The following is a 24,273-nucleotide window of genomic DNA, read 5'->3' as shown; positions in this document are numbered from 1 at the left end:
GCTAGGGGTAATACAAACAGGGATGTTATATATGTCTGTCCAATCACAGACTTATCTCCCAAACAGGCTGGAATTGGGGAAAACCATAGACATGGTTAGAGTGAACAAACTGATTAAGTGAAACAAAGCCAGATGGGCAGAAAATTCCTTGTTGGATCTGGTGGTTGCCTCTTCAGGAGTTGCTATTTGCTTTTATTCCGGAATATGGCATTTCCTAGGGTGGGGTAGCTTCATTTTGTGGTTTGGGGTGGAGTGCATCGTTTCAGAAGATGTGACCTCCTTTAGGGTAGATATTTCTGTTCAAATGGGAAGAGCTGCCCAGATGGGCACTTCTGTGGGCTAAGTGGTGGTGGGCACTGCTCTCTCTGGGAGGCTGGCTGGTCACTACTCTGAGAGCATGAATGGATGCTATTGTGAGAGCTTTGGAGGAGGGTGGCAGGGAGATGTGTAATGTACCACAAGTGGTAGGGCATCTTCTTTGACTTTAAACAACCAGTAAGAAACCAAAGACAACATTTGGTACCTAAACAGTTTAAAATGCAGTAGAATCTTAAACCATATTGTGATAGAAGCACCCCAAGGCTATTGTGTTTGGAATGTACCATTTACAGGGAAAATGGAGTACACTATACTGTGCCTTGACCAGATACACTTGGAGTACTGTATTCAGTTGTGGCCATCACATTTTATCAGTCCCTCTTGGCCTAAACAGGAACTTATTAGGACTGTGGAGGAATCCCTTGGGACTTATGCAGAGAAGACACACTTATCTGTCTCTTACAGACTCAGAGAGAACTGTGCCCAAGAAGATGGCCTTTGTTGGGGGCTTTTAATCCAGCTCCTGGGATGGCAGAAACAAGAAGAAGTCCCAGTCATCTTCCCACCAAGGGAGTTCCATCTCTGGTTCCTGAAATGACTTGTCAGAGTCACTCTTTATATAGAAAATTATAGTCTGGCAATTATCCAGTGACTGATGATATCTGTCTTCCTCTCAAGGTGATCGCCTGGTAAGCTACATATATATATATGCAGATTTGTTTCATAGAAGCCTTGTCTTTCTGAAATGTCTGAAACTGGCATGACCTTTGTGTTATTGGGGGGCAACATGAAAATACTGACAAGATAGTGGACTTTTTGAGGCTCAGGAAATGAAAGTGGGTGGGTTGGGAGAGCTTAAGGGCTTTTGATGCATATGAATGAGCTTCTAGCCCATTTTTAGCACCTGCCGCTTAAATATGACATCCTTTCCTTCATCCTGAGTCCCTGGATGAAGTCCAGCAGCATTCCTTCTTTATGGGAATGGGGATGGACATGGGTGGATTCATTCACTGAGACCTAGAAAGCCTCCTCCTGGTTGGTTTCTGTAATTGGCCTTGAGCTTTTCTATTGGATTGCATCATAGTCTTGCTCCTCAAATATTTTTTTGCTCCCCTTTGTTTGATAATCTCCTTCCTGCCTCTGAATCAGAGGCCTTGTATAAGCTTGCCTACCTCTCTCCAGCTGATCCATAATCCTTCCCATTTTCCATCTTTCCCCCCCTTCTGAAATCCACTCCTTTTCTTCTTCCAGAAAGTGCTCCTAAACTGCTAGGAAGGGAAGGGAGGAGGGTTTTTTCTCCCCAAATTCCTTCTCTTATTTCTAGTTATCTTGTATATAACTTGTTTTGTATGTATTTGTTTATATGTTTTCTCTCCCAATAGATTGTAAGCCCCTTGGGGACAAGGGCTGTCTTTTGCTTCTTTTTGAATCCCTAGCACTTGGCACAGTGCCTGTCATAGAGTAAATGCTTAACAAATAATTATTTTTGATTGATTGAGATTGGATTTTTTCAAATGTTTTGCTCTTCCCCCTCACTTGATACTTTTTTGCCAAATGTATCAACTTGCTTCCCCCAAATATAATTCAGTGGACCAAATGTTAATTATTAGCTAATTAAAACATTTCTTAATTCCTTTGAAATGACAGTTTGGTTCAATCTACGGGCATAATAAATATATATTTGTGTTTCACAGAAACTTAGTTTAGTATCCTTGTGAAGAATCTAATCTAGACCCAAGGCCTTGTAAACCATTGTAGTTTCTCCAGACATCAGGTGCCTCCTCAGATCTAAGCCAAGGGGCTCTAGCCCATGGCCTAAGACTTTCTCCTTTTACATTTTTCTAAACCTCATTGATGTCTAACCTTTAGAATCTAGCTGTTTCAATCTTCCTCTATCCAATGAACTAGTTTACATTCCTAGATTCAGAGGGTTGTGGTACTCAAAGCTAATTCAGTTATTTCCTGCTCTTCTGCTACCATTTTTGCCAATGTTAATTATCTCTTTCTTACCCTCCTTCTGCCATATGTTCCAGAGTTCATAAATGCATTTTCTGATGAGTTTTTGATGAGCTGGCCACAGTCTTATGTAATGACTAAATAATATCTTCTTCCTTTTCCCAAAAGGGAAGGGGAAGAAGTATCATGGGAGAAGTTGTAATAAAAATAATAATACAATTACTACCCTCTCCTGGAATAAAGGCCAATGAATTCTGATAGTTATTTCATCCCCACAATTTTATGAGAGGCATTCCTTTCATTACATACCTCTAGCCCTCTTGCAAACACAAGAGGAATCTTAAGATTTAGATATGTGAAGAGAGAAAAAGAGGACAGATTGGGGTTGGTAATGCCTCCTTTTTTATTTAATATTTGTTCATTCTCTTCATGTCTCAGTAAGCTAAATAACTTTTCATATGTTCCGAATTGATAAATAGAGTATAGGTATAGAGTGATTTAACATACATACAAACACAGATATATATATACCTGTGTGTAATGGTAGCTATCTTTAGGGTAGGGCAGGGGGGAGAGGAAAGAAGAAAAAAGGAAAAAAGAGAAATTTACAGAATAATTTTATTATATATTTAAGAGAAATAGCAAATTGTATATGATAGATTGGCAATTTCATGTGCAGTAATCTTTTCATTATATCATATTGTGGAAATGTTTACTTTATTCCAAAAATTAAAAATAAAATAAATAAAAATACAAAAAACCCAAGCTAAGTAATCTAATCTTAAGAAAATTAACTTTTAATGAAAAACATGAGTTCTTTAGAAATGGGGCCCATGGTTTTGGTAATTTTATATATTTGGACATATTATATATTAAGTATTCTGTTATATATTTGTGCTGACCACCTAGATAATTTTTACTATAGAATTAAGAGTTGAAAGGGTTCCTAAATCATTCTGTCCAATAACAATCATTTTACAAGTGAAAATACTGAAATCTAGAGGGCTGAAATGATATATGGTGAAGGTCACATAATTGGGTTCAGCTCCTCTTCCTCTAAATCTAGAATTCTTTTGACTGGAGATTATGATGTATCATTAGATATTAGTTTTACAGAATGGCACTCAAGATATCCTGGCTCCCTCAAAACACTAAAAATGACAACTACTATATATTTCAACAATGCTCCCATGGCCAAAGTGTAACTGCAGGGTCTCAATGATGAAACAGACAGTAGAGATCAATGAGACCAAACTATATCTACAGTAACCACGTCTTCAACAAAAACATCTCTCGCAAGTGGTAGTCCAAACTCCACTTGACCATTCTAGTGATGAGGAACTTAACTGCCTTCTTAGGTAGCCTGGTCACTTTTGGTCAGCTCCAACTATTGGCATAGTTTTCTTTACCTGGTACCTAGATTTGGTTCTTTGTAACTTCCTTTCAGTGTTCATATATTTCTCTTCAATGGGTCAGTCAGAATGAATCTATTTTATCCTCTCTGTGACAGTTCTCCAACTATTTCAAGATATAATAATAACGATACTTAGCATTTGTATAGTGTTTTAAAGTTTCCAAAGTGCCTTACAAATAGATCATTTTACCACAAACATGTGAGGTAAGGATTATCATTTCCACTTTATAAATGAGGAAATTGAGACAGACTTAATGACTTGCCTAGAATCTCACAAATTTGAACTCATCTCTTCCTGATCTAGTGCTGTATCCACTGTGCCATAAAACTGACATATGTATCATATTTCCCCTGAAGTCTTCTCTTCTTCAGACTACACAGTCCCACTCCCTTTAAAAGAACATTGTTTCCAAGTTTCCCTAATTGATTTCATCTGAACATTATACAAAAGTCAATTTTCTTCCTGGATGTGGCTTCTAGAACTGAATGGATTAGATATGACCTGATCAGGGTACAGTTGTCAGTCAGTGTTTTTCAATTTTGTCTGATTCCTTATGAATACCCCCCTTGTTTTGAATTTTCTTGGCAAAAATACTGGAGTGCTTTACCATTTCCTTCTCTGGCTCATTTTATAAATAAGGAAATTAAATGACTTGCCTAGGATCATATACAGCTAGTAACTATCTGAAAATTTTGAATTTAAGTCTACCTGACACCAGTTTTGGGTAATCTATTCACAGCACTACCCAGGTGTCCAGTACAACAGGGTTATCACTTCCATCACTCTGGACACTGGACCTACCTTCATCTATTAGCTTTGTTAGCCGCTCATGATCCAGTGTTAACTTGTTGAATTTGCAGTTACTGTTGTCTGACCACAGTCCCCATCTATACTTGGACGTTTAAAAAAAATACAGATATGAAATTTTGTGTTTATTCTCACTCAATTTAATTGTATCAGTTTTGCTCCATCTTTCTAGGTTTGGGAAATCATTTTGTAACATGATTCTGTTATCTAATGGATTCGTTATCTTTCCCATGATTCTACAAACATGATTGATTCTTTGGGTGACAAAATTATTTATTTGGTCTTAACTCATAGCACAGGAGCCTTTTTTTTTTTTTTGGCTGAGAGTGATTTGGGAAAGAGAACTGAAAGGTAATTTTTGCTGATGATCTAATAGTTTTGCTTGGGAGGGAAGTGTTGAAATGTGTGTTGCGGGGGGGGGCTGTTTAAAGTTACTATGCTTATTAATGCCTTCTCTACATCCAGACTTTCCCCACCCTTTTTCAGGGATATTTAAAGAGAGGGTCTGGGTTACACTCATGGAAAATAAAATAAGCAAGAGTTGAAAAACATCATACAAGTTAACTATCCCAACTTTGTTCTATTACAGATGGAGAAACCAAGGCCTAGTGAGAGAATTGCTTTGTCTAAGGTCACACATAGAAATTCAGAACTGGAAAGGATCTAATAGGACATCTACAACTTAGCCAACAAGCTTACATCCAGCCTCTGTTTGATGATGTCCAAAAAGTGGGATCCCATAGGCAGCCCATTGAGTTTTTTGGACAGTTCTCCAGCTGTTGGGAAGTTTTTTCTTCTATCAAGTTTAAATCATCGTCTCTCCAGTTTTCACTAATTGACTCCTATTTCTGCCCTCTAGGGCTAAAACAGAATATGTCTACTCCCTCTTTTATGTCACAGCCCTTTGAATATTTGAAGATAGCTATCATGTTACACAGCAGCAGAACTGGAACAAGAATCTAGATTAGGAGGGACACATATATTTGCATGTGATTTACTGGTAATGATTTCTTATGGAGTTTAGCATCTACGCTTAGGCAATTTTTAAGTCAACATATATTCACTTTTAGTCATTGCCTATTAGGTGATCTCTTGTTTTTCTCATTCCTTTTTATTAACCGTAAGTAGACAATTCCAAGTCTATTAGCATCTTTTGAGACATATCTCATAGATATGTTTATGCACCTGCTTGGTGTAGAGCTGATTGCTGAAAAGACAATCTCCAACCAATTCATGAGTTTTCCAGACCATAACTCATCTTATACTTCCTTCTCCTTCATTATGGATATGTAATACTTGAAAGTTCAAAAAGGACTTTTATATTTCCTCCTCTATTTGAGCCCCATAACAGTTAGTTCTGTGAGATAAGGAGATGGTATTCATTTTACATGGGAGGAGAAACTAAAGTTTAGAGAAGTGACTTATCTGAAGTCCCACAGATCAAGACCTCAGCCTTGGGTAAGGGCATTCCAGAACCAAGTCCAGAACTCTTCTCTCTCCAGTGTGATGCTTCCAAGTCTCTTGAATTCAGCATCAGCTGTTAATATTGTCCCTACAAGAGTCAGCTCCAGGACTGAGCCACCAACACAAATGCCTATGACCTTGACCTAAATCATGCACAAAGAAAAAAAGAAAAAAAATACCAAGGAAGGAAGCAACTTCCAGTTTTTAAAAATTGATTCCTCAAGGTGAACAAAAACTCACTCTTCTTTTCTCATCATCCTCTCACCTATTCCATTTTCTTTTCCCCTTTATTTTTCTTTTGTTTTTCCCTCCTTTTCTACTCTTCTTCCTTTCATCTATTGTTTTTCTTAGTCTGATCGTGTGATTGAACAGAAGAAATAATTATTTATGTAATATGGTTTAGAAGGTCATCTTGTCCTCTAAAATATCTACCAGACCCATAAGATTTTGTCTATCTCAGTATCTTGAAGACTTTTGGTTTTCAAAAAGTTTCCCCTTTGGGAAAAGTAATAGTTGATATTTGTTTTTGTTTGGTCATGCCCTACTCTTTGACACCGCATAGAATTGTTTATAGGGTTTTGCCAGTTCCATCTCCAGTCTGTCCCCATTTTGCAGATGAGGAGTTGAGTCAAATGAGGTTAAGTGAACTTGTCCAGGATCATGCAGCTAGTACATGTCTGAGGCTGAACTGGAACTCAGATCTTCCCAACTCCCACTGGTACTCTAACCATTACACTGCCTGCTGCTGTTGTGATTATATAATTATTTTCAGTCATGTCCATTTCTCCTTGACTCTTATGGGGGTTTTCTTGGCAAAGATATTACAGTGTTTTCCATTTCTTTCCCTGGATCAATTTACATATGAGGAAACTGAGGCAAACAGAGTTAAGTGACTTTCCCAGGGTCACACAACCAGTAAGCGTCTGAGGCCAGAAACAAATGGCGCCCCCTCTCCAGAACCAATGTTTTATCCATTGTGCCATCTAGCTGCCCACTCCACTTATTAACCAACATTTTTCTAGGGATTAGCTGACAGCTAGTTGAGACATTGTCCCTATAGAAATAGGTTAGAATCTAGATGTGAAGAAGAGACAGAGAAGCTGCAAGGGGAGGTTCATAATCATTTCAGACCTCACTTTATCTCTATCACTGTTTCCCTGCCAAGGCCAGTTTTGATTCAGATCTTCTCTCTCTCCTCATTCTGTCTTGAGCCCAGCCTAAACCGTGCAAAATCTCTCTCTCCTCTCTAATCATATTTTGATAAGGGATCATTTCCACTTTTCCTTCCTACCCACCATTCCACACCAATGCACACACATTCAAGCACCTATTTAAATTTTTCAAAAAAATAATAGCTTTTTATTTTCAAAATATGTACAAAAATAGTTTTCAATGCTCACCCTAGCAAAACCTTGTGTGTTCCAGATTTTTCTCCCACCATTCCCTTCATCCCCTTCCCTAGACAGCAAGTAATGTTAAACATGTGCAATTCTTCTATACATATTTCCACATTTATCATGCTACATACAAAAAATCAAATCAAAAAAGAAAAACGTGAGAAAGATTTTAATTTTTTCATTTGAAAATTGTCTCTTCATATCCCTTGACCATTTGTCAAGTAGAAAATGCAAGCATCTATTTTTTCAAGTTCATCCTCTTAAAGCATATATGTATGTGTATGTATATATATATACACATATAAAATAGATATATGTACATATATAAGTATATGCATATAAATGTTGCATATGCATGTATATGTGTATGTGTGCATATATTTTGTGTGTGTATATGTTGTCCCTTCAATTTTGGGGAGTCCAGGCAGGTCAACCTTCATTCTCCTCCCAGTTCTGCTTCTGAATTTCTGAATTTTGCCATCATTCTTTAGTTGATGTCTCACCTTGGATCTTCTCTCTGTGTCTTGGGCTTGTTCACTTTGAAACCTCCATCTCACCAACACTGAAGCACAGGACTGGCACGTAGTAAGACCAAGTCTTTGCCTTAGAAGACAGCCATCTCCTTGAGGGTAAGAACTGCCTAACTTTTGTCTTTATATCCTGAGTGCCTAACAGAGAGCCTAAGACATAGTAGGCTCTTAGTAAAAGTTTGTTGATTGATTGATTACATTTTATATGTGTGTATTAAGTCTTCCCCAAATGACTATGAACTATTAAAGGCAAGGGTTGCTTCTGATACTTCTTTGAACACTCCCTTGTCATGTTCCCTTCACTTCCACTTTCACCCCCCAGTTACTGGCACAGAAATGTACCTATTCCCTATCTGTTGCATAGTAATGCTATGCTGACTTGTGAAAAGTGTTTCTAGAGGAGTTGGCATTTGAGCTGGATCTTAAAAGATGGGTAGAGTTTTTTTTCCTCTAAAAGACAAATCAAGTTTGTTGCAATAAATGTGTTCTTAATAAATAATAGTCTGAATTCTATGAGTAAGTGAAAAATACAGAAGGGATTCATAAATAAACCTCATTTTTGAAGTTAATTGGAGTTCAGTGACTTCCCCACACAGCCAGGAAGTGTTAAGTGTCTGAAGGTCAGATTTGAACTCAGGTCCTCCTGACTTTAGGGCTGGTGCTCTATCCACTGCGCAACCTAGCTGCCCCAATCTCTTTATATTTTTTAATAGAAATATCTGTAAACCAAATAGCTAGAGCTAGCTGGACTTAGTTGTAACTAGGTTTTCTCTCATACTCAGTGATATTGTGTCAACTTTGCTGAGGGCTTTCCAATACTTTAAAAATTTTATATACATTCATTCCAGTATGAATTTTCTGATGTTGAACAGGTTCAAGTAATTAATGAAGGCTAAGAATTCAATAGATGGAATGATTTGAAGGAGAATTGGCATAGAAAATGTTGGGAGTGAGGATGTAAGTCAGGAGCCAGTAAGTTTACAGTGATGATCAGTGATATCATTGTGAAGAAAGCCTTTGTTGCCAAGCTAAGCTAAAAATAGCTGTAAAGTTGGGATTTTACTCAGGAAGTTATAGCAAACCAATGAAGTGTTCTGAAGAGAGTCATGTGTGGTTGGTTCTATGTAGAGATAGGGATTATGAGGTAACAAGTAACTCCTTCTGCTAATGCAGGTCACATGTCTGCAACAGAGCTGCCTAGAATACTGAGAGTTTTAAGTGTTTTACATATACATTACTAGTAAGTGTCAGAGATTGAACACAGATCTTTTTGGCTCCGAGATGAATTCTCTATGTATCAACCCATATTGTAGAAGGAATACTAACTTGAAAATTCTTGATGTAACATTCCTAAAGAGATATCAGTGGTGGTGCAATCTCAGTGTTGGAGGTGGGAGACATGATTCATGTTGGGTATAATGAACCTCCTTAGGAAAGTATTGTGAAGCTTATTCATTTGAATTCCATTCCATTTAACAAAGGTTCCTCATTGCTAAGAACTGAAATGACAATGATGAAAACAAAACAATGTAAGCCCTCAAAGATCTTATGCAGTCTATTACTCAAAAAGTATGGATTTGCTAAGCCCCTGTCCTATATATCTATTCTTTTGTGAATAACTGTGGTCAATACAAAGAAATATCACGTATTGTTAGTAAATGCCCTGGAGAAGATACAATCTAAATGGAAACATTCAAAATTACCATAAACAAAGATACCTAATCATATAATGCAGTGTATAAGAATATGAAAGAAGTATCTAGACAAGATATTTTCAAACAGGAGTTGTCAGGAGTCCAATATGAACAGCAATATGCCTTAGTGTAGTCCAAAACAGAATAAATCAACTGGAAAATATTTAGCAAAATAAATAAAAATACAATAAAACATAGAGAATGTTAATTTGTGATTTTCTAAGTCATTGTGTGTCCAGCAGGGATCCTTATGTGCAATTCAGTGGCAAACTCTATTTGAATTTAACACTCTTGATCTAGTTTGGAAATTGAAGCCCAGAGAAAGGAAGTTACTCACAGGGTCATACAAATAATGACAGACAGAGCTAGAATGCAAACTCAGGTCCTCTAATTACAAACTCATTGTTCTTTGCACAACATCACAAGTTTCTTGTTCCTTTGTATCCAATCGATTGCTAAATCCAGTCTATTCTGTCTCAAATCTTCCCTTTTTTTCCCACTATCATCGCTACCATCTTTGTTCAAACCCTTTGTTCAAGCTCTTGACTATTGTAACAATCAGTTACTAAGTGGACTTCCTGGATTCTTTCTGTCTTCTCTGCAATCCATCCTTCATATTACTGTCAGAGTCGAAGACAAGGTTAATTTTCTTCTCAAAAGTCTTCAAGAATGGGAATAACCTCACTCTCCATAACCTGGCTTCCAGCTATCTTTCCAGCCTTTTTGCATAAAATAAATAATCTAGGTTTCAGTCTAACCAGTCTATTCATTGTTTTTCAGTCTGTTATCTGCTGTTCTCTCTTGCCTACATGCCTTTGAGCATGTTGACAGGTCTCTCTTAACCACAGGATAGATTTTAATATGCTTGCCCCGCTCTAAGAAGCTGATAATATTCACGAAATGGATCATTCTGAGAAATCAACCATTAGCATCTTTACTGTGAAATTATAGTTTTGCTCCTAATAAATTTTGTGATCTTGCTTAAGTCACCTAATCTTGCAGAGCCTCAGTTTTATTTATAAATGAGAACATATAGAACAAATAAGCCAAAAGTTCCTACATCTAGTCCTGAGTCTATGATTCTATGATTTTTCAATGTGTCCTTGGCTTATAAGCTTTTCAAGACGGTTTTGTTTGTTTCCCACAAGTTACGTAATTTTTTATTTGCATAATTTAAAAGTACACCTTAAAATTATCAAAATCATTTGACCAAAAAAGCATCAAATCAAAGGTTGGCACTCATTGACTCTTTTTTAGTTTGTCAGGATCTAGGTTTTGTATTTTGCATCCTTTCTTCCAGGAAGCAAACTTAGAAGTCCTTTCACCAACATAGAAGTTCTTTTCATGTCAACAAAACTAAGAACACTGATGCAGGGAGATGGAAAGGCATTATTCCTTCATTTAGAGACTGTAGCTCTTTATTCTCTAGATTTTGAGTTGGAAGAATGCCATTCTTTAAACTTCATCCAATTTCTATGCATCTTACATATTATCAATGAGGTATCAATAAAGCATTTAGCATACTGCTTGCACCTACATAACTGATATTTTATAAATGATTACTCTTTATAATGAATAATGTTGAAAAGAAGACAAAGAAGAAGGGATATATATATATATATATATATATATATACATATGTAGGACAGATTTCATTATGATTTCCTTACTTGCTTCTCTTGTCCACTTGTTTCTTTGGAAGGCAATGCAGTTTTACTTGTCTTTCTACTTTCTTCAATCAAGACGGAGCCCCTGCAGCATCCCTCTCCTATCTGGGCCCCAGAAAAGAAGTCCCATTTTTGAGATATTCTGTGGTTCAATATTCACTCACAAAACTAGAGCTCATCAAACCCCACTGATGTGTTTCTTTATAAGTTGGCACTAGGATTCATGGGTTCAAAACAAAGGATGTTTTATTTTAGAACTGGAAAGGAACTCTGAGACCATATAGTATAACCCCCTCATTTTAAAGATGAGAAATTAAGAGACCCAAAGTCATATATGTTATAAAAAAGAGATCTTGGATTTGAACTAGGTTCTCTCACTATTCCATTAACAAGACTTTAACATGGTTCCCTTGACTGTAGATTTAATCTACAGTCTATTTTGATCTGTCCACTGAACCAGGTTTAGTCAACAGGGTAACAAAGTAATAATAGCAATAAGTAATAAAAGGAGATCTCATGCATTTATGCACACATGAATTGTACTACCCTATAGCTCATCACATAATCAGTATGGAAGAGTATACACACTGAAAACATATTTGACCAAGGAATACACATTGAAGGCCTACGTCAAAAGAACATTTTTAAAAATTAAATTAAATTAATTTATTTTTAATACACATTGTCTTAAGAATCATATTGGGAGAGAAAAATCAGAACAAGAGGGAAAAACCTTGGGAGAGAAAAATAATAGAAAAAAGATGTGAAAATAGCATGTGTTGATTTTCATTCAATCTCCATAGTTCTTTTTCCAGATATAGATACATTTGCAATCCAAAGTTTATTGGGATTGCCTTGGATCACTGAATCACTAAGAACCAAGTCTGTCATAGTTGATCATTGCACATTCTTGCTGTTATTGTGTACAATTCATTACTGGTTCTACTCATTTCACTCAGCATCATTTCTTGTAAATCTTTCCAGGTCTTTCTAAAGTCCATTTGTTCATCATTTTTTATACAACAGTAATATTCCATTACTTTCATATACCACAGCTTATTCAGCCATTCCCCAATTCATGAGCATTTATTCATTTTCCTCTTCTTTGCTACCACAAAAAGGACTGCCACAAACATTTTTGCACATGTGGGTCCTTTTCCTTCCTTTATGATTTCCTGGGGATACAGACCCAATACGTGGTACTGCTGGGTCAAAGGGTATGCACAATTTTATAGCCCATCAAAGGAACATGTTGACTAAGAAATATATGTGCAAAGATGTGTTTCAAGAATCCATGTGGCCAGAGTGCACATGTGGAGGGCACAAGGATCAATTATGTGGAAGTTTGGGGCTGACTAGAATGCATGGGGATACTATATTTCTGCATTTTAGCCACATCTCTTTGGTGAAATATTTGCAGAGCAAGTTGTAATTCACAAAATATATTCATATTGTCTCAGTGGCTGTTCTAAGTCCCTTCATTTAACTCTGCCCTCATGTTCATGATATTATCCTTCATTTCAAAGTTTAGAAGCAAAACTAAGGGGAGGTCTGTTCTCTGCCCTAATGTCTTACATGGGTTTATTTCACTTTAAGAAAATGGTGTAAATAGAGAACCAACCCTGGAGTCAGGAGGATCTGAGTTCAAATTCCACTTTAAATACTTAATACCTATTGGCAATGTGACCCAGGACAAGTCACTTAATTCCAATTGTCTTTCCAAAAATAAAAAAGAAAAAGAAAATGGCATTGCAGTGAATAGAGTACTGGGCTTGGAGTCAACCTGAGTTCAAATGTAGCTTCAGATACTTATTAGCTATATGATCCTGGGTGAGTCACTTATCCCTGTTTACTTCAGTTTCCTCATCTATAAAATGAGTTGTAGAAGGAAATGACCATTCCAAGATCATTGCTCAGAAGACCCCAAATGAGGTCATGGAGAGTTGGATATAACCAACATGACTGAACAAGTACCTCAAAAATAAATGTAAAAAATTGGTAACAAAAGTTTAGAGGTAGCTATTTATTTAAAAAAAAAACTCAATAGAAGGATTCACCTCAGGGAATCTTTGAAACATTTAGCTCCTTCGGTAAAGTTAAAATATTATTTAGTTAAAATACTATATGCAGAGAAATGTGATTCCACATAATGGTTCAAGAATTACCAGATGCATAAAGCAAGGATCATCTGTATAACATCTTCATAGAATTTCAGAATTGGAAAGAATACATAGATCATTGAGTTAAACCATGATTGGATGGGAATGGTCATTCAAATTTTGCTTGTAGATGTCCAGAAAAGAAGAACCCCTTTACTTCAGGCAGCTCATTCCATTTAGGAGTAATTCTAATTGTTAGGAAATTGTTCCTGAAATTAAACTTAAAAGACCTCTTTGCAACTTTCATTCTCTGATAAATATTTGAAGACAGTTATCATGTTATCTCTTGAGTCTTCTTATTTCCAAGATAAACATTCTTATTTTGGCAGTTGATTTTGCCAGCCACTTGGTACTTAGGTATTTTTGTGGATAATGATTTCTTCTATAATAGCATTCCTTCTCAGAAGCAGATTTTTGTTTCATAAATTTATCATAGAAGTTTTATCCAATGTCTTGAAGGTTTTCCTTGTTTGTTTTTTAGTTTAAATATATAGATATAATATATATACACATATATGTATACACACAATACACACATATTATGTGTACATATGTATGTATGTGTAGCTCTATCTATCTCAGGGGTAAGAATACATCCTTAGGGGCTGGCTACTCTGTTGAATTTCTCTCTATGTAACCAGCAAATGTTGTTTTCTCATATACTCATACAAAAATGATTTATTTCTTTTATTCTTTATAAGCCATCAAAGCCATCATTGGCAATACGTTGTTTTATTCAAAAGTAAGGAGGCCAGTGGATCATCAAGGGTATGAAAGACAGTAAAGTGGAAGAAGACTGGAAAGATAGGAAGGTACCAACTTATGAAGGGCTTAGAATGTCAAGCAGAGGATTTTGTATTTGATCCTGGAGGTAATAGGGAACCACAGGAGTTTATTGAGTAGGGGGTTGATATAGTTTGATCTAAGCTTTAGAAAAATCACTTTGACAGTTGATTGGAAGATGGACTCAAGGCTCAGCTCAGTTCACTGTATTATCTGTAGGATCTATCTTAGATATGCATATTGATGGACTTAGTCAATGGGAGGTCCACGCAACTGCATGGTTGTGTGTATGTTCTGGACAACATGAAACCTCTCTCACATTCTATAACTTGACAAGACTCCTTGATTTTGTATCTCTGTACCTTTGAATTGACTAGGTACTCCTTGCCCACAATGCTTTTATTCCTTCTGATTCTTGGGGATGGTATCTTTTCCCCGGTCCCTAAAATTGAAGCCAATGAGTTCAAGTCCATTTTTGATAGAAGCAAAAGTTGACTTTAGAAGAAAATCCAACTTTAGAATGAAATCAAAACCATATGAATCCTATACTGTGACAGAAGATTTTCAGAATGACTTGAAATCAACCAAACGCAAATGCCTTTTCATTGCAGGGAGATGATTCATATTTATATGCATAAGGCAGAACTGATGTCACATTTAATCTCTGGCATTTCAACAGAAAGTACCATCTTGTTTAGGTAGATTGAAAATCCATCCTAATTCCCTCTGACACCACTGCCTGGGTTTAGCTTCTTTAATCCACCCTATATCTGCTCCAGATCTGCAACTGGGAGGGCAGAAGGGTTAAAGCCCATGCTGTCCCTTCTAGATACAGAATATGGGATTTCCAAAGAGATAATTAACCCTTCAGGCACCAGGTCAAGTCACCCACTCCTCCTTTCTAAACCTGATATGTCCTGATTTTCCCCTGCAATGTAGCCCAATTTGGATTCACTATAATTGCTAATCTAATATACCCAAGGAAGAGCGGACCACATTTTGAAGTCCCCTTCGAGTCAGTTTGGAAAAAGGGTTTTTGGATTAGGAAGATGGTTGGGTTTATAAATGGGGTTATATAACTGTTTTTTTCCCAAGGTGGTGGTGGTGGTGGTGGGGTGTGTGTGTGTGTGTGTGTGTGTGTGTGTGTAAGAGAGAGACACAGACAGACACAGACAGACTGATAGACTGAGACAAATACAGAAACAGAGACAGAAAGACAGAGGGGAAGAAGATATATACACAGGGGAAAAATGCTTATTGTGAAATATGTAGGGGGAAGTGTATATTTGGGTAAAGAAGAGGGGTATTTGTTTGGAAGAGGAAGATATAAGGGAAGTGATTAAAATAGAGATTCTGAGTCTGTGTTAGAAGAAACTTTTGCATGTGAGTGGAGGTGGGAAAAGTCAAGGAATATGGGTATCTTTAAGGGAAAGATTTCTACAGAGAGAATATGTGTTTTGTGTGTGTTGTATATATATGTGTGTGTGTATATCTTACTCCCAGTTGTATCATGCTTTTAAAAATGTTGTGCAGATTAAAGTAGTGTCCCTGGAGATACCCAAACAAAAGTTGGACAGCTCACTGTATATAAGAAATGATGTAAGAACTCTGGGAAATGAGTGTGAACAACAACATAGCATTTCCACTCCTTCTGTTTTTGTTCATTTGCATTTTTTATTTCCTTCTCAGGTTAATTTTACATTATTTCAAAGTTTGATTCTTCTTGTGCAGCAACATAACTGTATGGACATGTATACATATATTGTATTTAACACATACTTTAACATATTTAACATGTATTGGACTACCTGCCATCTGGGGGAAGGGGTGGGGGGAAGGAGGGGAAAAGTTGGAACAGAAGGTTTTGCAAGGGTCAATGCTGAAAAATTACCCATGTATATATATCTTATAAATAAAAAGCTATAATTTAAAAAAAAAGAAATGATGTAGCCAGCTAGTGGTGAATATTATAAGAAATGATATAACCAGCCTAGTGATGGATAGAATGCCATGTTCCTGGAGTCAGGAGGACCTGAATACAAATCTAGCCTCAGACACTTTTTCACTATGCAACTGTAGGCAACTCATGTAATTTCTTCTCGCCCCAGCTTCTTCATCTGTAAAACAATAACAGCTATAATTTAAATTGCTCCACACAGTTGGCAAAATTGGCTTTGTAAATATCTCATTTTTGTCCTTTTCACAACCCTGACAGGTAGGTTCTATTATTATCCTCATTTTACTGATGAGAAAACTGAGGCAGGCATAGGTTTATAACAGCAACTACCTTCCAAGTTGTTGAAAAGATAAAATGAGATGACATTTTACAAAGAACTTCTACTCAAAGCACTACATAGATGATATTTATTATTCTTATTTATACATTAGAAATAAAGATGATAAATGACCTTTCAAGTTTCTTCCAGTTTTGAGATTCTATGAGTCTATAATTCTGTGACTGTTAATAATTGCTCAGCAGTTATTATTTCACAAAATCACAGTTTTGGAATGATGTTTAGAAGTCTAGACTGTACCTAGACCAGGGCTCCCTCTCCAACATTCCCAACAAATAGCCTCCCAAGGTCCTGCTTGAATATTTATCATCGTTATCACCATCAGTAGCAATTGGGGTTAAGTGATGACTAGGGTTACACTGCTAGAAGGTGTCTGAGGTCAAATCTTGGGTCAGATTTTCCTGATTCCAGGGTCAATGCTCTGTCCATGGTGCCATCTAGCTGCCCCTCACCTTTTCTGCTAGAATCTTTTTAATGAGAACCACCATAAGGTATATAGTAGAAAATTCTGGACTTGGTGTTCAGACCTGAGTTCAAATGCAACTGCCTATATTTGTTTATTCTTTGACCTTGGACAAGCCACTTTATTTCTCTGAGTCTTAAATGCTCGTCTACAATATGGGCATAATGAAAATTGTACTACTTACCTCACAGAATTTTTGGTTACAGGTCAAATGAGATAATGAAAGGATGTAATATGTTTTTCCAACTTAGAAGAGCTATCTAAATGTCAGCTATTATTAGTGTCAGGAAGTTCACTCACTTCCATAGCAACTCATTTTATTAAATAGGCATATAGACTTGTAGCTAGCAGGAATTCAGAAGCTGTCTGATTTAGACCCCTAATTTTATAATTTAGGAAATTTAGGCTCAGTTAGATTCAATGATTTGATGGATGCCATTCAAACAGAGTCATAGGCAGGATTTGAACTCAATCTTTTTATTCCTATACCAAGCTACAAAGCTTTTCACTCTTAATCTCCATTTAAATCCCTCTGTTTTAGAAGACAATAGCAAGCCCATTCTACTCCCCATGTGGAAATTATTCAACTTGAGAATCTTTGGCAGCTACCTAGCTTTAATAAATAAGTAAATTATTAATAATAAATCATAAATGATTTAATAAAGAAATAATGAAATGATTAATTATTTAAATTTAATTTTAGATTTAATATTTTGGGAGGTTTTCTCAACTGCCAAGTACTATCTTGGGTTATTTCATTGCCTTCCCAGGTGTTCAGCAGCTGCAAGCCAATGTTTTAAGGTATAACAAAAAATATATTATGTAGTTAAAGAAACAACTAAACTATTGGAAACCAATGATGATCCATTCCCAGGTATCCACCAAAGTCCAACACTAAGCCCTGAAGAAGAAGGGAAGGGAAAACAATAAGCATTTAGATAACACCCAGTATTTGGGTGCTAGATAAGGAATATCCCATTTTCTTTACAAATAGTTTTTCATTTAATTTTCAAAAGAAGCCTAGAAGGCATATGTTATTATTATCTCCATTTTTCTGTTGAGAAAACTGAGGCAGACTATGGTCAAATGACTTGTTCAGAGTCACAGATCTAATGTCTAAGATTGAATTTGAACTCAGATCTATGCTGACTCCAGATTTAGCAGTCTATCTCCTAAGCCACCTAGATGCCTTTAAGAATATGAAAGACAATTATTACAGTTTGCTGAATCAAATGAATGGTTAAATGAATAAATGAATACCCAACTAGATAATGAAAAATATTAAGAAACTGAAGATCAAAGCATATTTTTTCACTTATTTTATGTTTTATTATTTATTTTTTTTGATTTGTTTATTCTTTCATAACTATAACTGATGTGGAAATGTTTTATATCATAACACATGTACAAACTAAATCAAACTACCTACCTTATTTAGAAGAAGGGAGGGAGAGAAAAAAATTGAATTCAAAATATTATAATATTGAATGCTAAAAAAATTTTGTAATGTATTTGGGAGAAATTAAATACTATTATATTGAAAAAATATTAAGAAATTTGGGACACATTCTAAATGGACAGAAAGAGGAAATGGAGTTTAAGAAATATATCACAAACCTTGTTCAAAGGCATGATAAAGTGATGATTTAATTATTGAGGTATCTGCTTGAGTCCTTACCTTACGTAAAACAGATCAGGTAATGATTTCTTGACTTGTTTAATGATAATTTAATTTTTCAAAATGCAGAGGAACCCAACAGGGGTGTTCGGCTTTTGATTCTTACTGCTATGAAGGAACTGGTCATTGAAGTGGAAATTAAGGGAAGCTTGGAGTGAAGTGATTTCTCCATCTTGAAATTTGTAATAGAATAGATTAGGAAATCTGGGCTTAGTCTAACATATACCTACTATGTTGGGAAAGCAGACGTCATTAAGTTCAGGGAGGAAATTGATATAGTATCCCATGAAATACCATGCTTCAGGGAAAATCAGCTCAAAAGAAATGCAAAAGAATAACATTGTGAAGGCATAAACAAAACAAATCTCATTTAGGAAAAAACTGGGATTGGTGAATATGTAGGCAATTCACCAGCCAACTTAAATTTTAAAAAGTAAGGTACAGAAAATGGAAGTAAGTCTGGGTAACAGAAGATAGATATAAGAGGGAAGCACAGTCCTATAAAATAGTGTAGGAATGCCAAAGTTCAGAATGAGTTGAAGATGGTGAAGAAATATAAGGGCAACAAAAAGGATTTTTTTTCAATGATACCGGAAGGAATAAAAGGGGATCAAAGAAGAGATAGGACATTTTCCTTGAGGCTCATAACTGACAATAATAAAAAGAATCACTTGCTCATTTCATTATTTTTTGCACCAGAAATGACAAAGCAAAGCAACTAGTAGGATACCTAACATAAGGAAAGGAATCATTTGAGAATACCTAATTGTTCTTTAAAAGAAACACCAAGAAAATGAAGAGTTTCATAAGTTCATGACATATGAGCATTGGATTAAAGATCTGAGCATTATTTGGCCCCATTGAGCAGAAACAGAAATAACATAAAAACAGCAAAAAAGCAGCTTTAGGGTTCATGTAAGGAAAAATTTCCTAACAATTAAAACTAATCAAAATAGAAATGAGTTGCAGTGGGAGGTTATGGATTCCTTTTCTAAGGAGGTCTTTAGGAAGAGTTTGGATACTACTTGATGACAATGTTAGAATGGGATTTCCTTCTAAGTTGTCCTTGTGGGAACACCTTTTGATTTGTCCTAGCTGATCCTAAAATTTGTGAAGAATGATTAAAAAGTCCTGATCACAAAGGAGGAGACATGATTTAAATCTTACAATTGTTACAAATCACTATGGATTGAACTACATGGGCACTAAAGTCTCTTCCTCCAACTCTGAGATTCTCTGATTTTCCGACCCTGAAACATATATGCTCTTTCCATGTCATGATGCGAATTTTCCTATTATTCTTGAGTAACTTTTACTTCTAGGTCACCCACTGCAACGCTTAGATACTTCCTGCTTTCAGCAGTGGCAAGGATGGGATACATTTGGTCAATTCCACGTCCTCCAATCAAGGCAGGGACTCCTTGGGTGAATCACTCACAGGAAGGCAGCTGCCTCGGGGAGGCTTGCAAAAGAGGGAGGTTCTGATAATGAGGGTGAGTGTGGCAAGTCATTTTCAGAATTGCTGCTAGATTATGTTTTGTTCTGGAGATAATTGGGATTGCAGAAATGGGACTGACCCTACTTCCTCTGGGCAGGACTCCCCAGCCCTATAAAGGGGCTCTTGCTGACACTACAGCCATCCATCTGCCATCTGATACCTCATCTGTGTTGGAGCATCTGGTGAGTCTGACTTTCTTTAGGACTAATTTTGAGGTTGGGATTTCTCTCCAAGGTTAAGGCAGAGAAGACCATTTGGTGGAATGGACAGAGCCCTGGCTTACACATTAGAAATCCTGGGAGCTGATGGCTTCCAGTCCCTACTCTGCAGCTAACAAGCTATGGAACTTTAAGGAAGTCACTTAATCTCTTTTAGTGTGTGTTTCCTCCTCTGCCAATGGTCTTTATGGCCTACTGATAATCTTGAAAAGTGGCTTTGTGTCCTGGGAGGTCAGGAAATTGCTTTTCTCTTTGGATATCTACAATGCTTAGCATATCACCTGGCACATAGTAGGCACTTAAATGCTTATCAATTGACTGTCCATTATATATTTCTGTGAAATGTCACAACTGGATAATTTCATATTAAATATTTAAGATGTCCTTGTGGAACACTTTTTGATTTGTCCTAGCTGACACTGAAATTTGTGAAACTAATTAAAAAGTCCTGATCAAAAAGGAGGAGACAAGAATTTAAATCTTAAAATTGTTACAAATCAGCTGATGTGACCTTAGTTTTTGTTCTGGATCTTAGCATCTTTTAAAAGATTAAAATTGAAAAGGGCAGCTAGGGAGTGTAATAGATAGTACTGAACTCAGAGTCAGGAAGACTTATATGAATTTATGAATTCAAATCTGGCCTCAGATACTAACTGTGTGATGCTGGGCAAGCTATTTACTGCTGGTTGGCTCAGTTTCTTTATTTGTAAAATAAGCTGGAGAAAGAAATGGCAAACGACTCCAGTATCTTTTCCAAGAAAATCCCAAATGAGGTCACAAAGAGTTGCATGCAACTGAAACAACTGCATGATGGCAACAAAAGGTGAAAAAGCCTTTTCATTTTTAAAATTAAGGTTTTGCAGTAGATAATCTCTAAACACTCTTAGCTCTAACATAAGAGATTCTCTTTTTCAAACTCCTCTTTTTTTAATTCTAAGATCATTTATTTGTTGTTGGTGGTCCTTCACTCTTTAAAATTTTTTTGAGATTTTTATTTTTCCAAATTCATGCAAAGAGAGTTTTCAATGTTAATCTTTGCAAAACCTTGTACCCCAAACTTTTCTCCCTCTTCCTCCCTCTACCCCTCCCCAAACAATAAGCAATCCAAGATCATGTCTAAATTGCAATTTTATAATATGTGTTATGAAGGCAGCATGCTTGGAAGGATATGGTTAAATTTAGAGCCAGGAAACCTAGGTTCAGATCCTGAATCTGTCATTTACGACTATCTGTGTGACCTTTGACAATTTACTGGGTCTCATTTCCCTTATTTGTAAAAAGAGGGAGGTGGAATAGACCACATCTAAACTAAGATTCTTTTTTTATTCTGAATCTTCAACCTCTGTTCAATGAGGCTCATGCAGTCGGTTGTATGGTTTGGGGTATTCAGGAAAGGGTTGCTGATGAGTCTTTATAGACTTCCCCATGGGAAGTTTTGAAACATGCATCACATAAGAAGTAACGAGGCCCAGGGGAAATTTAAGAAGGGCCTTGGACTAAAGGATACCTTGGAAGGTTTTGAAGTCTGACTCCTGTCCAGTGATTTGAGCAGAAGCTCCCTTTGGACCTTCAGAGTCACCCCTAACTGAGCGCCAGTTCCTGGAACAGCCTGAGAGCCTCTGGCACTGTTTTTGTGCCTATCTTTCCCCAGGCTTTAATAAACTGTGGTTATGGTTATAATGATGTTGTGGATTCATCCTGAATTCACCAAAATTTCAGTGACTTTGGTCTTTTGTCCTTAAGATTTTATTGATACCCACAAACCATTTATAAAATCATAGAGTCATTAAATATTCATTTGGGAAGTATTTTTTGTAATTCTTTTAAACGTATTAAGGACCTTCCATATCATCTGGTTCACTACCAACTCCTTCATTTTTCAAATGATAAGCTCAGAAAATCTTTTCCCTTTGTGGTTACTTTTCTTAGACTATGTTTGTATCCTGTATATGCCCATTTATACATCTGTTTTCTCTCCATTATAAGCTCTTTGAGAGTATGAAAAATATTTGTCTGTCTTTGGATTTCCAGTGCTTAGTTAGCAAAGTGCCTGGTGCACAATAAAAACATCCTCAATGCCTCTTGATTGATAGACTCAAACAGGTGTGTTCAATCTTCTAGATCAATGTTTCTTCCTCTGTCCTACATGTCAAACCTTATAATTTTAAAGAAGGGAAAACAGATCCAGAGAAGTGGAAGAAATTGCTCACTGTTTCCAAAGGATACTTGTGGTGTTTGTTACCATCATTAGCTGGGGTTCCTAAAATATTTAGAAAATCAACATAGAATAGAGAGAAATTGGCTAGAGAGTGCAAGGAGTATTGAAAGGGCAAGACAGAGGAACTCCATTGAAATTGGGCTAATAATTAACACTTCAATTTCATCAGTTAGAAGAGATTTTTCTCCTACCTCTTCATGCCTTAAAGATCCATGATCTTTATGGGTTTCCACTGATAAGATTGAACTTAATCTTATAGGTCATATACAAATCATGAATTGCTTGTCCTGAATTAGAATAAGAATTCCTTCTAACTAAGAAGGACCTGTTAGAGCATGTACTACACATTTTAGATATTGTGACCCCAGGGCAAATTTTCTGTGATGACATATGTTGGGGGAAGGATGTGAGGGGAGAAATTATGACATTAGCTAACTTTAAAGCACTTTAGTTTATATGGACATTTCTTCATATGACAGGACCATGAAGTAAGTAAATAAATAAGGTGATATTATTATGCCTACTTTGAAGATTGAAAAACTAAGTCTAAGAAAAATTAAGTGACTTTCACAAATCATATAGCTAGAGAGTATCAGATCCAGGATTTATATTTAAGATTTCTGACTCCCACTCAAATGGCATTTAAAACCCTAACATACAGTTTGAGATTTCTGAGCTAATACTTAGTTCAATAAAAGGGTTCAAACCATCCTACCCTTAAAAGTTCCTGACTGAACACTGCCTTCTATTTCTTTCAGATTCACTGAGATACAGGAAAGATGTCTTACCAGTATCAATGCAAACAGCCTTGCCAACCTCCTCCCAAGTGCCCACAGCCTTGCCAGCCCAAGTGCCCACCGCCTTGCCAGCCCAAGTGCCCAGAGCCTTGCCAGCCCAAGTGCCCAGAGCCATGTGCTCCCAAGTGCCCAGAGCCTTGCCAGCCCAAGTGCCCAGAGCCTTGCCAGCCCAAGTGCCCAGAGCCATGTGCTCCCAAGTGCCCAGAGCCTTGCCAGCCCAAGTGCCCACCGCCTTGCCAGCCTAAGTGCCCAGAGCCATGTGCTCCCAAGTGCCCTGAGCCTTGTCCTCCTAAATGCCCAGAGCCATGTCTTCCTAAGTGCCCTCAGCCAGGTCCACCACAGCAGTGCCAGCAGAAATGCCCCGCATGCCCTCCACCTTGTCCACAGCAGTGCCCACCTAAGAGGAAGTAACAGTGCCTAATGCTGGCAACACCATGAAATAGGGAACATGAATAATCCTGTGCATATCTGGGCTCCTACTCCCCCTTCCCCATCTATGAATCTCCCAAGTTTCTCTGCCTTTGTTCTTCCTTGAAAGAAAAGTCAAAGAGAAGAGTGCTTGTTCTTAAAACTGCAGTCTGTTCAGAAATAACACTCCTGACTCACTCCCATCTCCATACCTCCTGAGACGAGAGGCTTCAGAAAAAGGACTAACCTACTTTACACTGGACTTCCTTCCTGGAACCTCAGTGGAAGGATGACCTTAAAAGAACAGACTCACTGGCCTCTTGCCACTGCATGAGCTCTTTGTGTTGTAATGTGGATGGTGATTTTCATTTCTTGAGCCCTTGTGTAACTCTTCTATTGACTCAAATAAAATAATATGTTTCATGGTGACATGAATTGCTTTTCTCCTGTCTTCCCAGTCCTCACTCCCAATTTTTCAAGTGGTGTCAGATCTGTCCTGAGGGTGTTTT

General features: G+C 36.9%; 1 protein-coding gene and 1 long non-coding RNA gene across 3 annotated transcripts; both read left to right on the top strand.

The window, feature by feature from the left end:
• LOC105750367 lies at positions 1–23,330 on the top strand. 2 transcript variants are annotated; one of them, XR_004233901.1, is made up of 6 exons: positions 1–1,007; positions 5,086–6,184; positions 7,849–7,986; positions 19,948–20,118; positions 20,221–20,305; positions 23,318–23,330. It is a non-coding gene; the product is annotated as an uncharacterized LOC105750367 (long non-coding RNA). The 2 variants fall into 2 exon arrangements; XR_004233900.1 differs by having other exon boundaries at positions 19,948–20,305.
• Positions 23,331–23,338: 8 nt separating this feature from the next.
• Positions 23,339–23,767, top strand: LOC116419012 (cornifin alpha-like). The gene has a single exon (XM_031968673.1). The coding sequence runs from the start codon at positions 23,339–23,341 to the stop codon at positions 23,765–23,767; it is 429 nt and encodes a 142-aa protein (XP_031824533.1).
• The last annotated feature ends 506 nt before the right edge of the window (positions 23,768–24,273 follow it).

This window comes from Sarcophilus harrisii, chromosome 4, assembly GCF_902635505.1.
Source record: "Sarcophilus harrisii chromosome 4, mSarHar1.11, whole genome shotgun sequence".
In the NCBI taxonomy this organism is placed as follows: Eukaryota; Metazoa; Chordata; class Mammalia; order Dasyuromorphia; family Dasyuridae; genus Sarcophilus; species Sarcophilus harrisii.
The sequence above is the reverse complement of the archived record's forward strand: the minus strand, read 5'-3'. Positions and strand labels throughout refer to the sequence as shown.

Excerpts from the sequence above, each read along its gene's own strand:
- LOC116419012 (XM_031968673.1), top strand. The coding sequence starts at position 23,339 with ATGTCTTACCAGTATCAATGCAAACAGCCTTGCCAACCTCCTCCCAAG.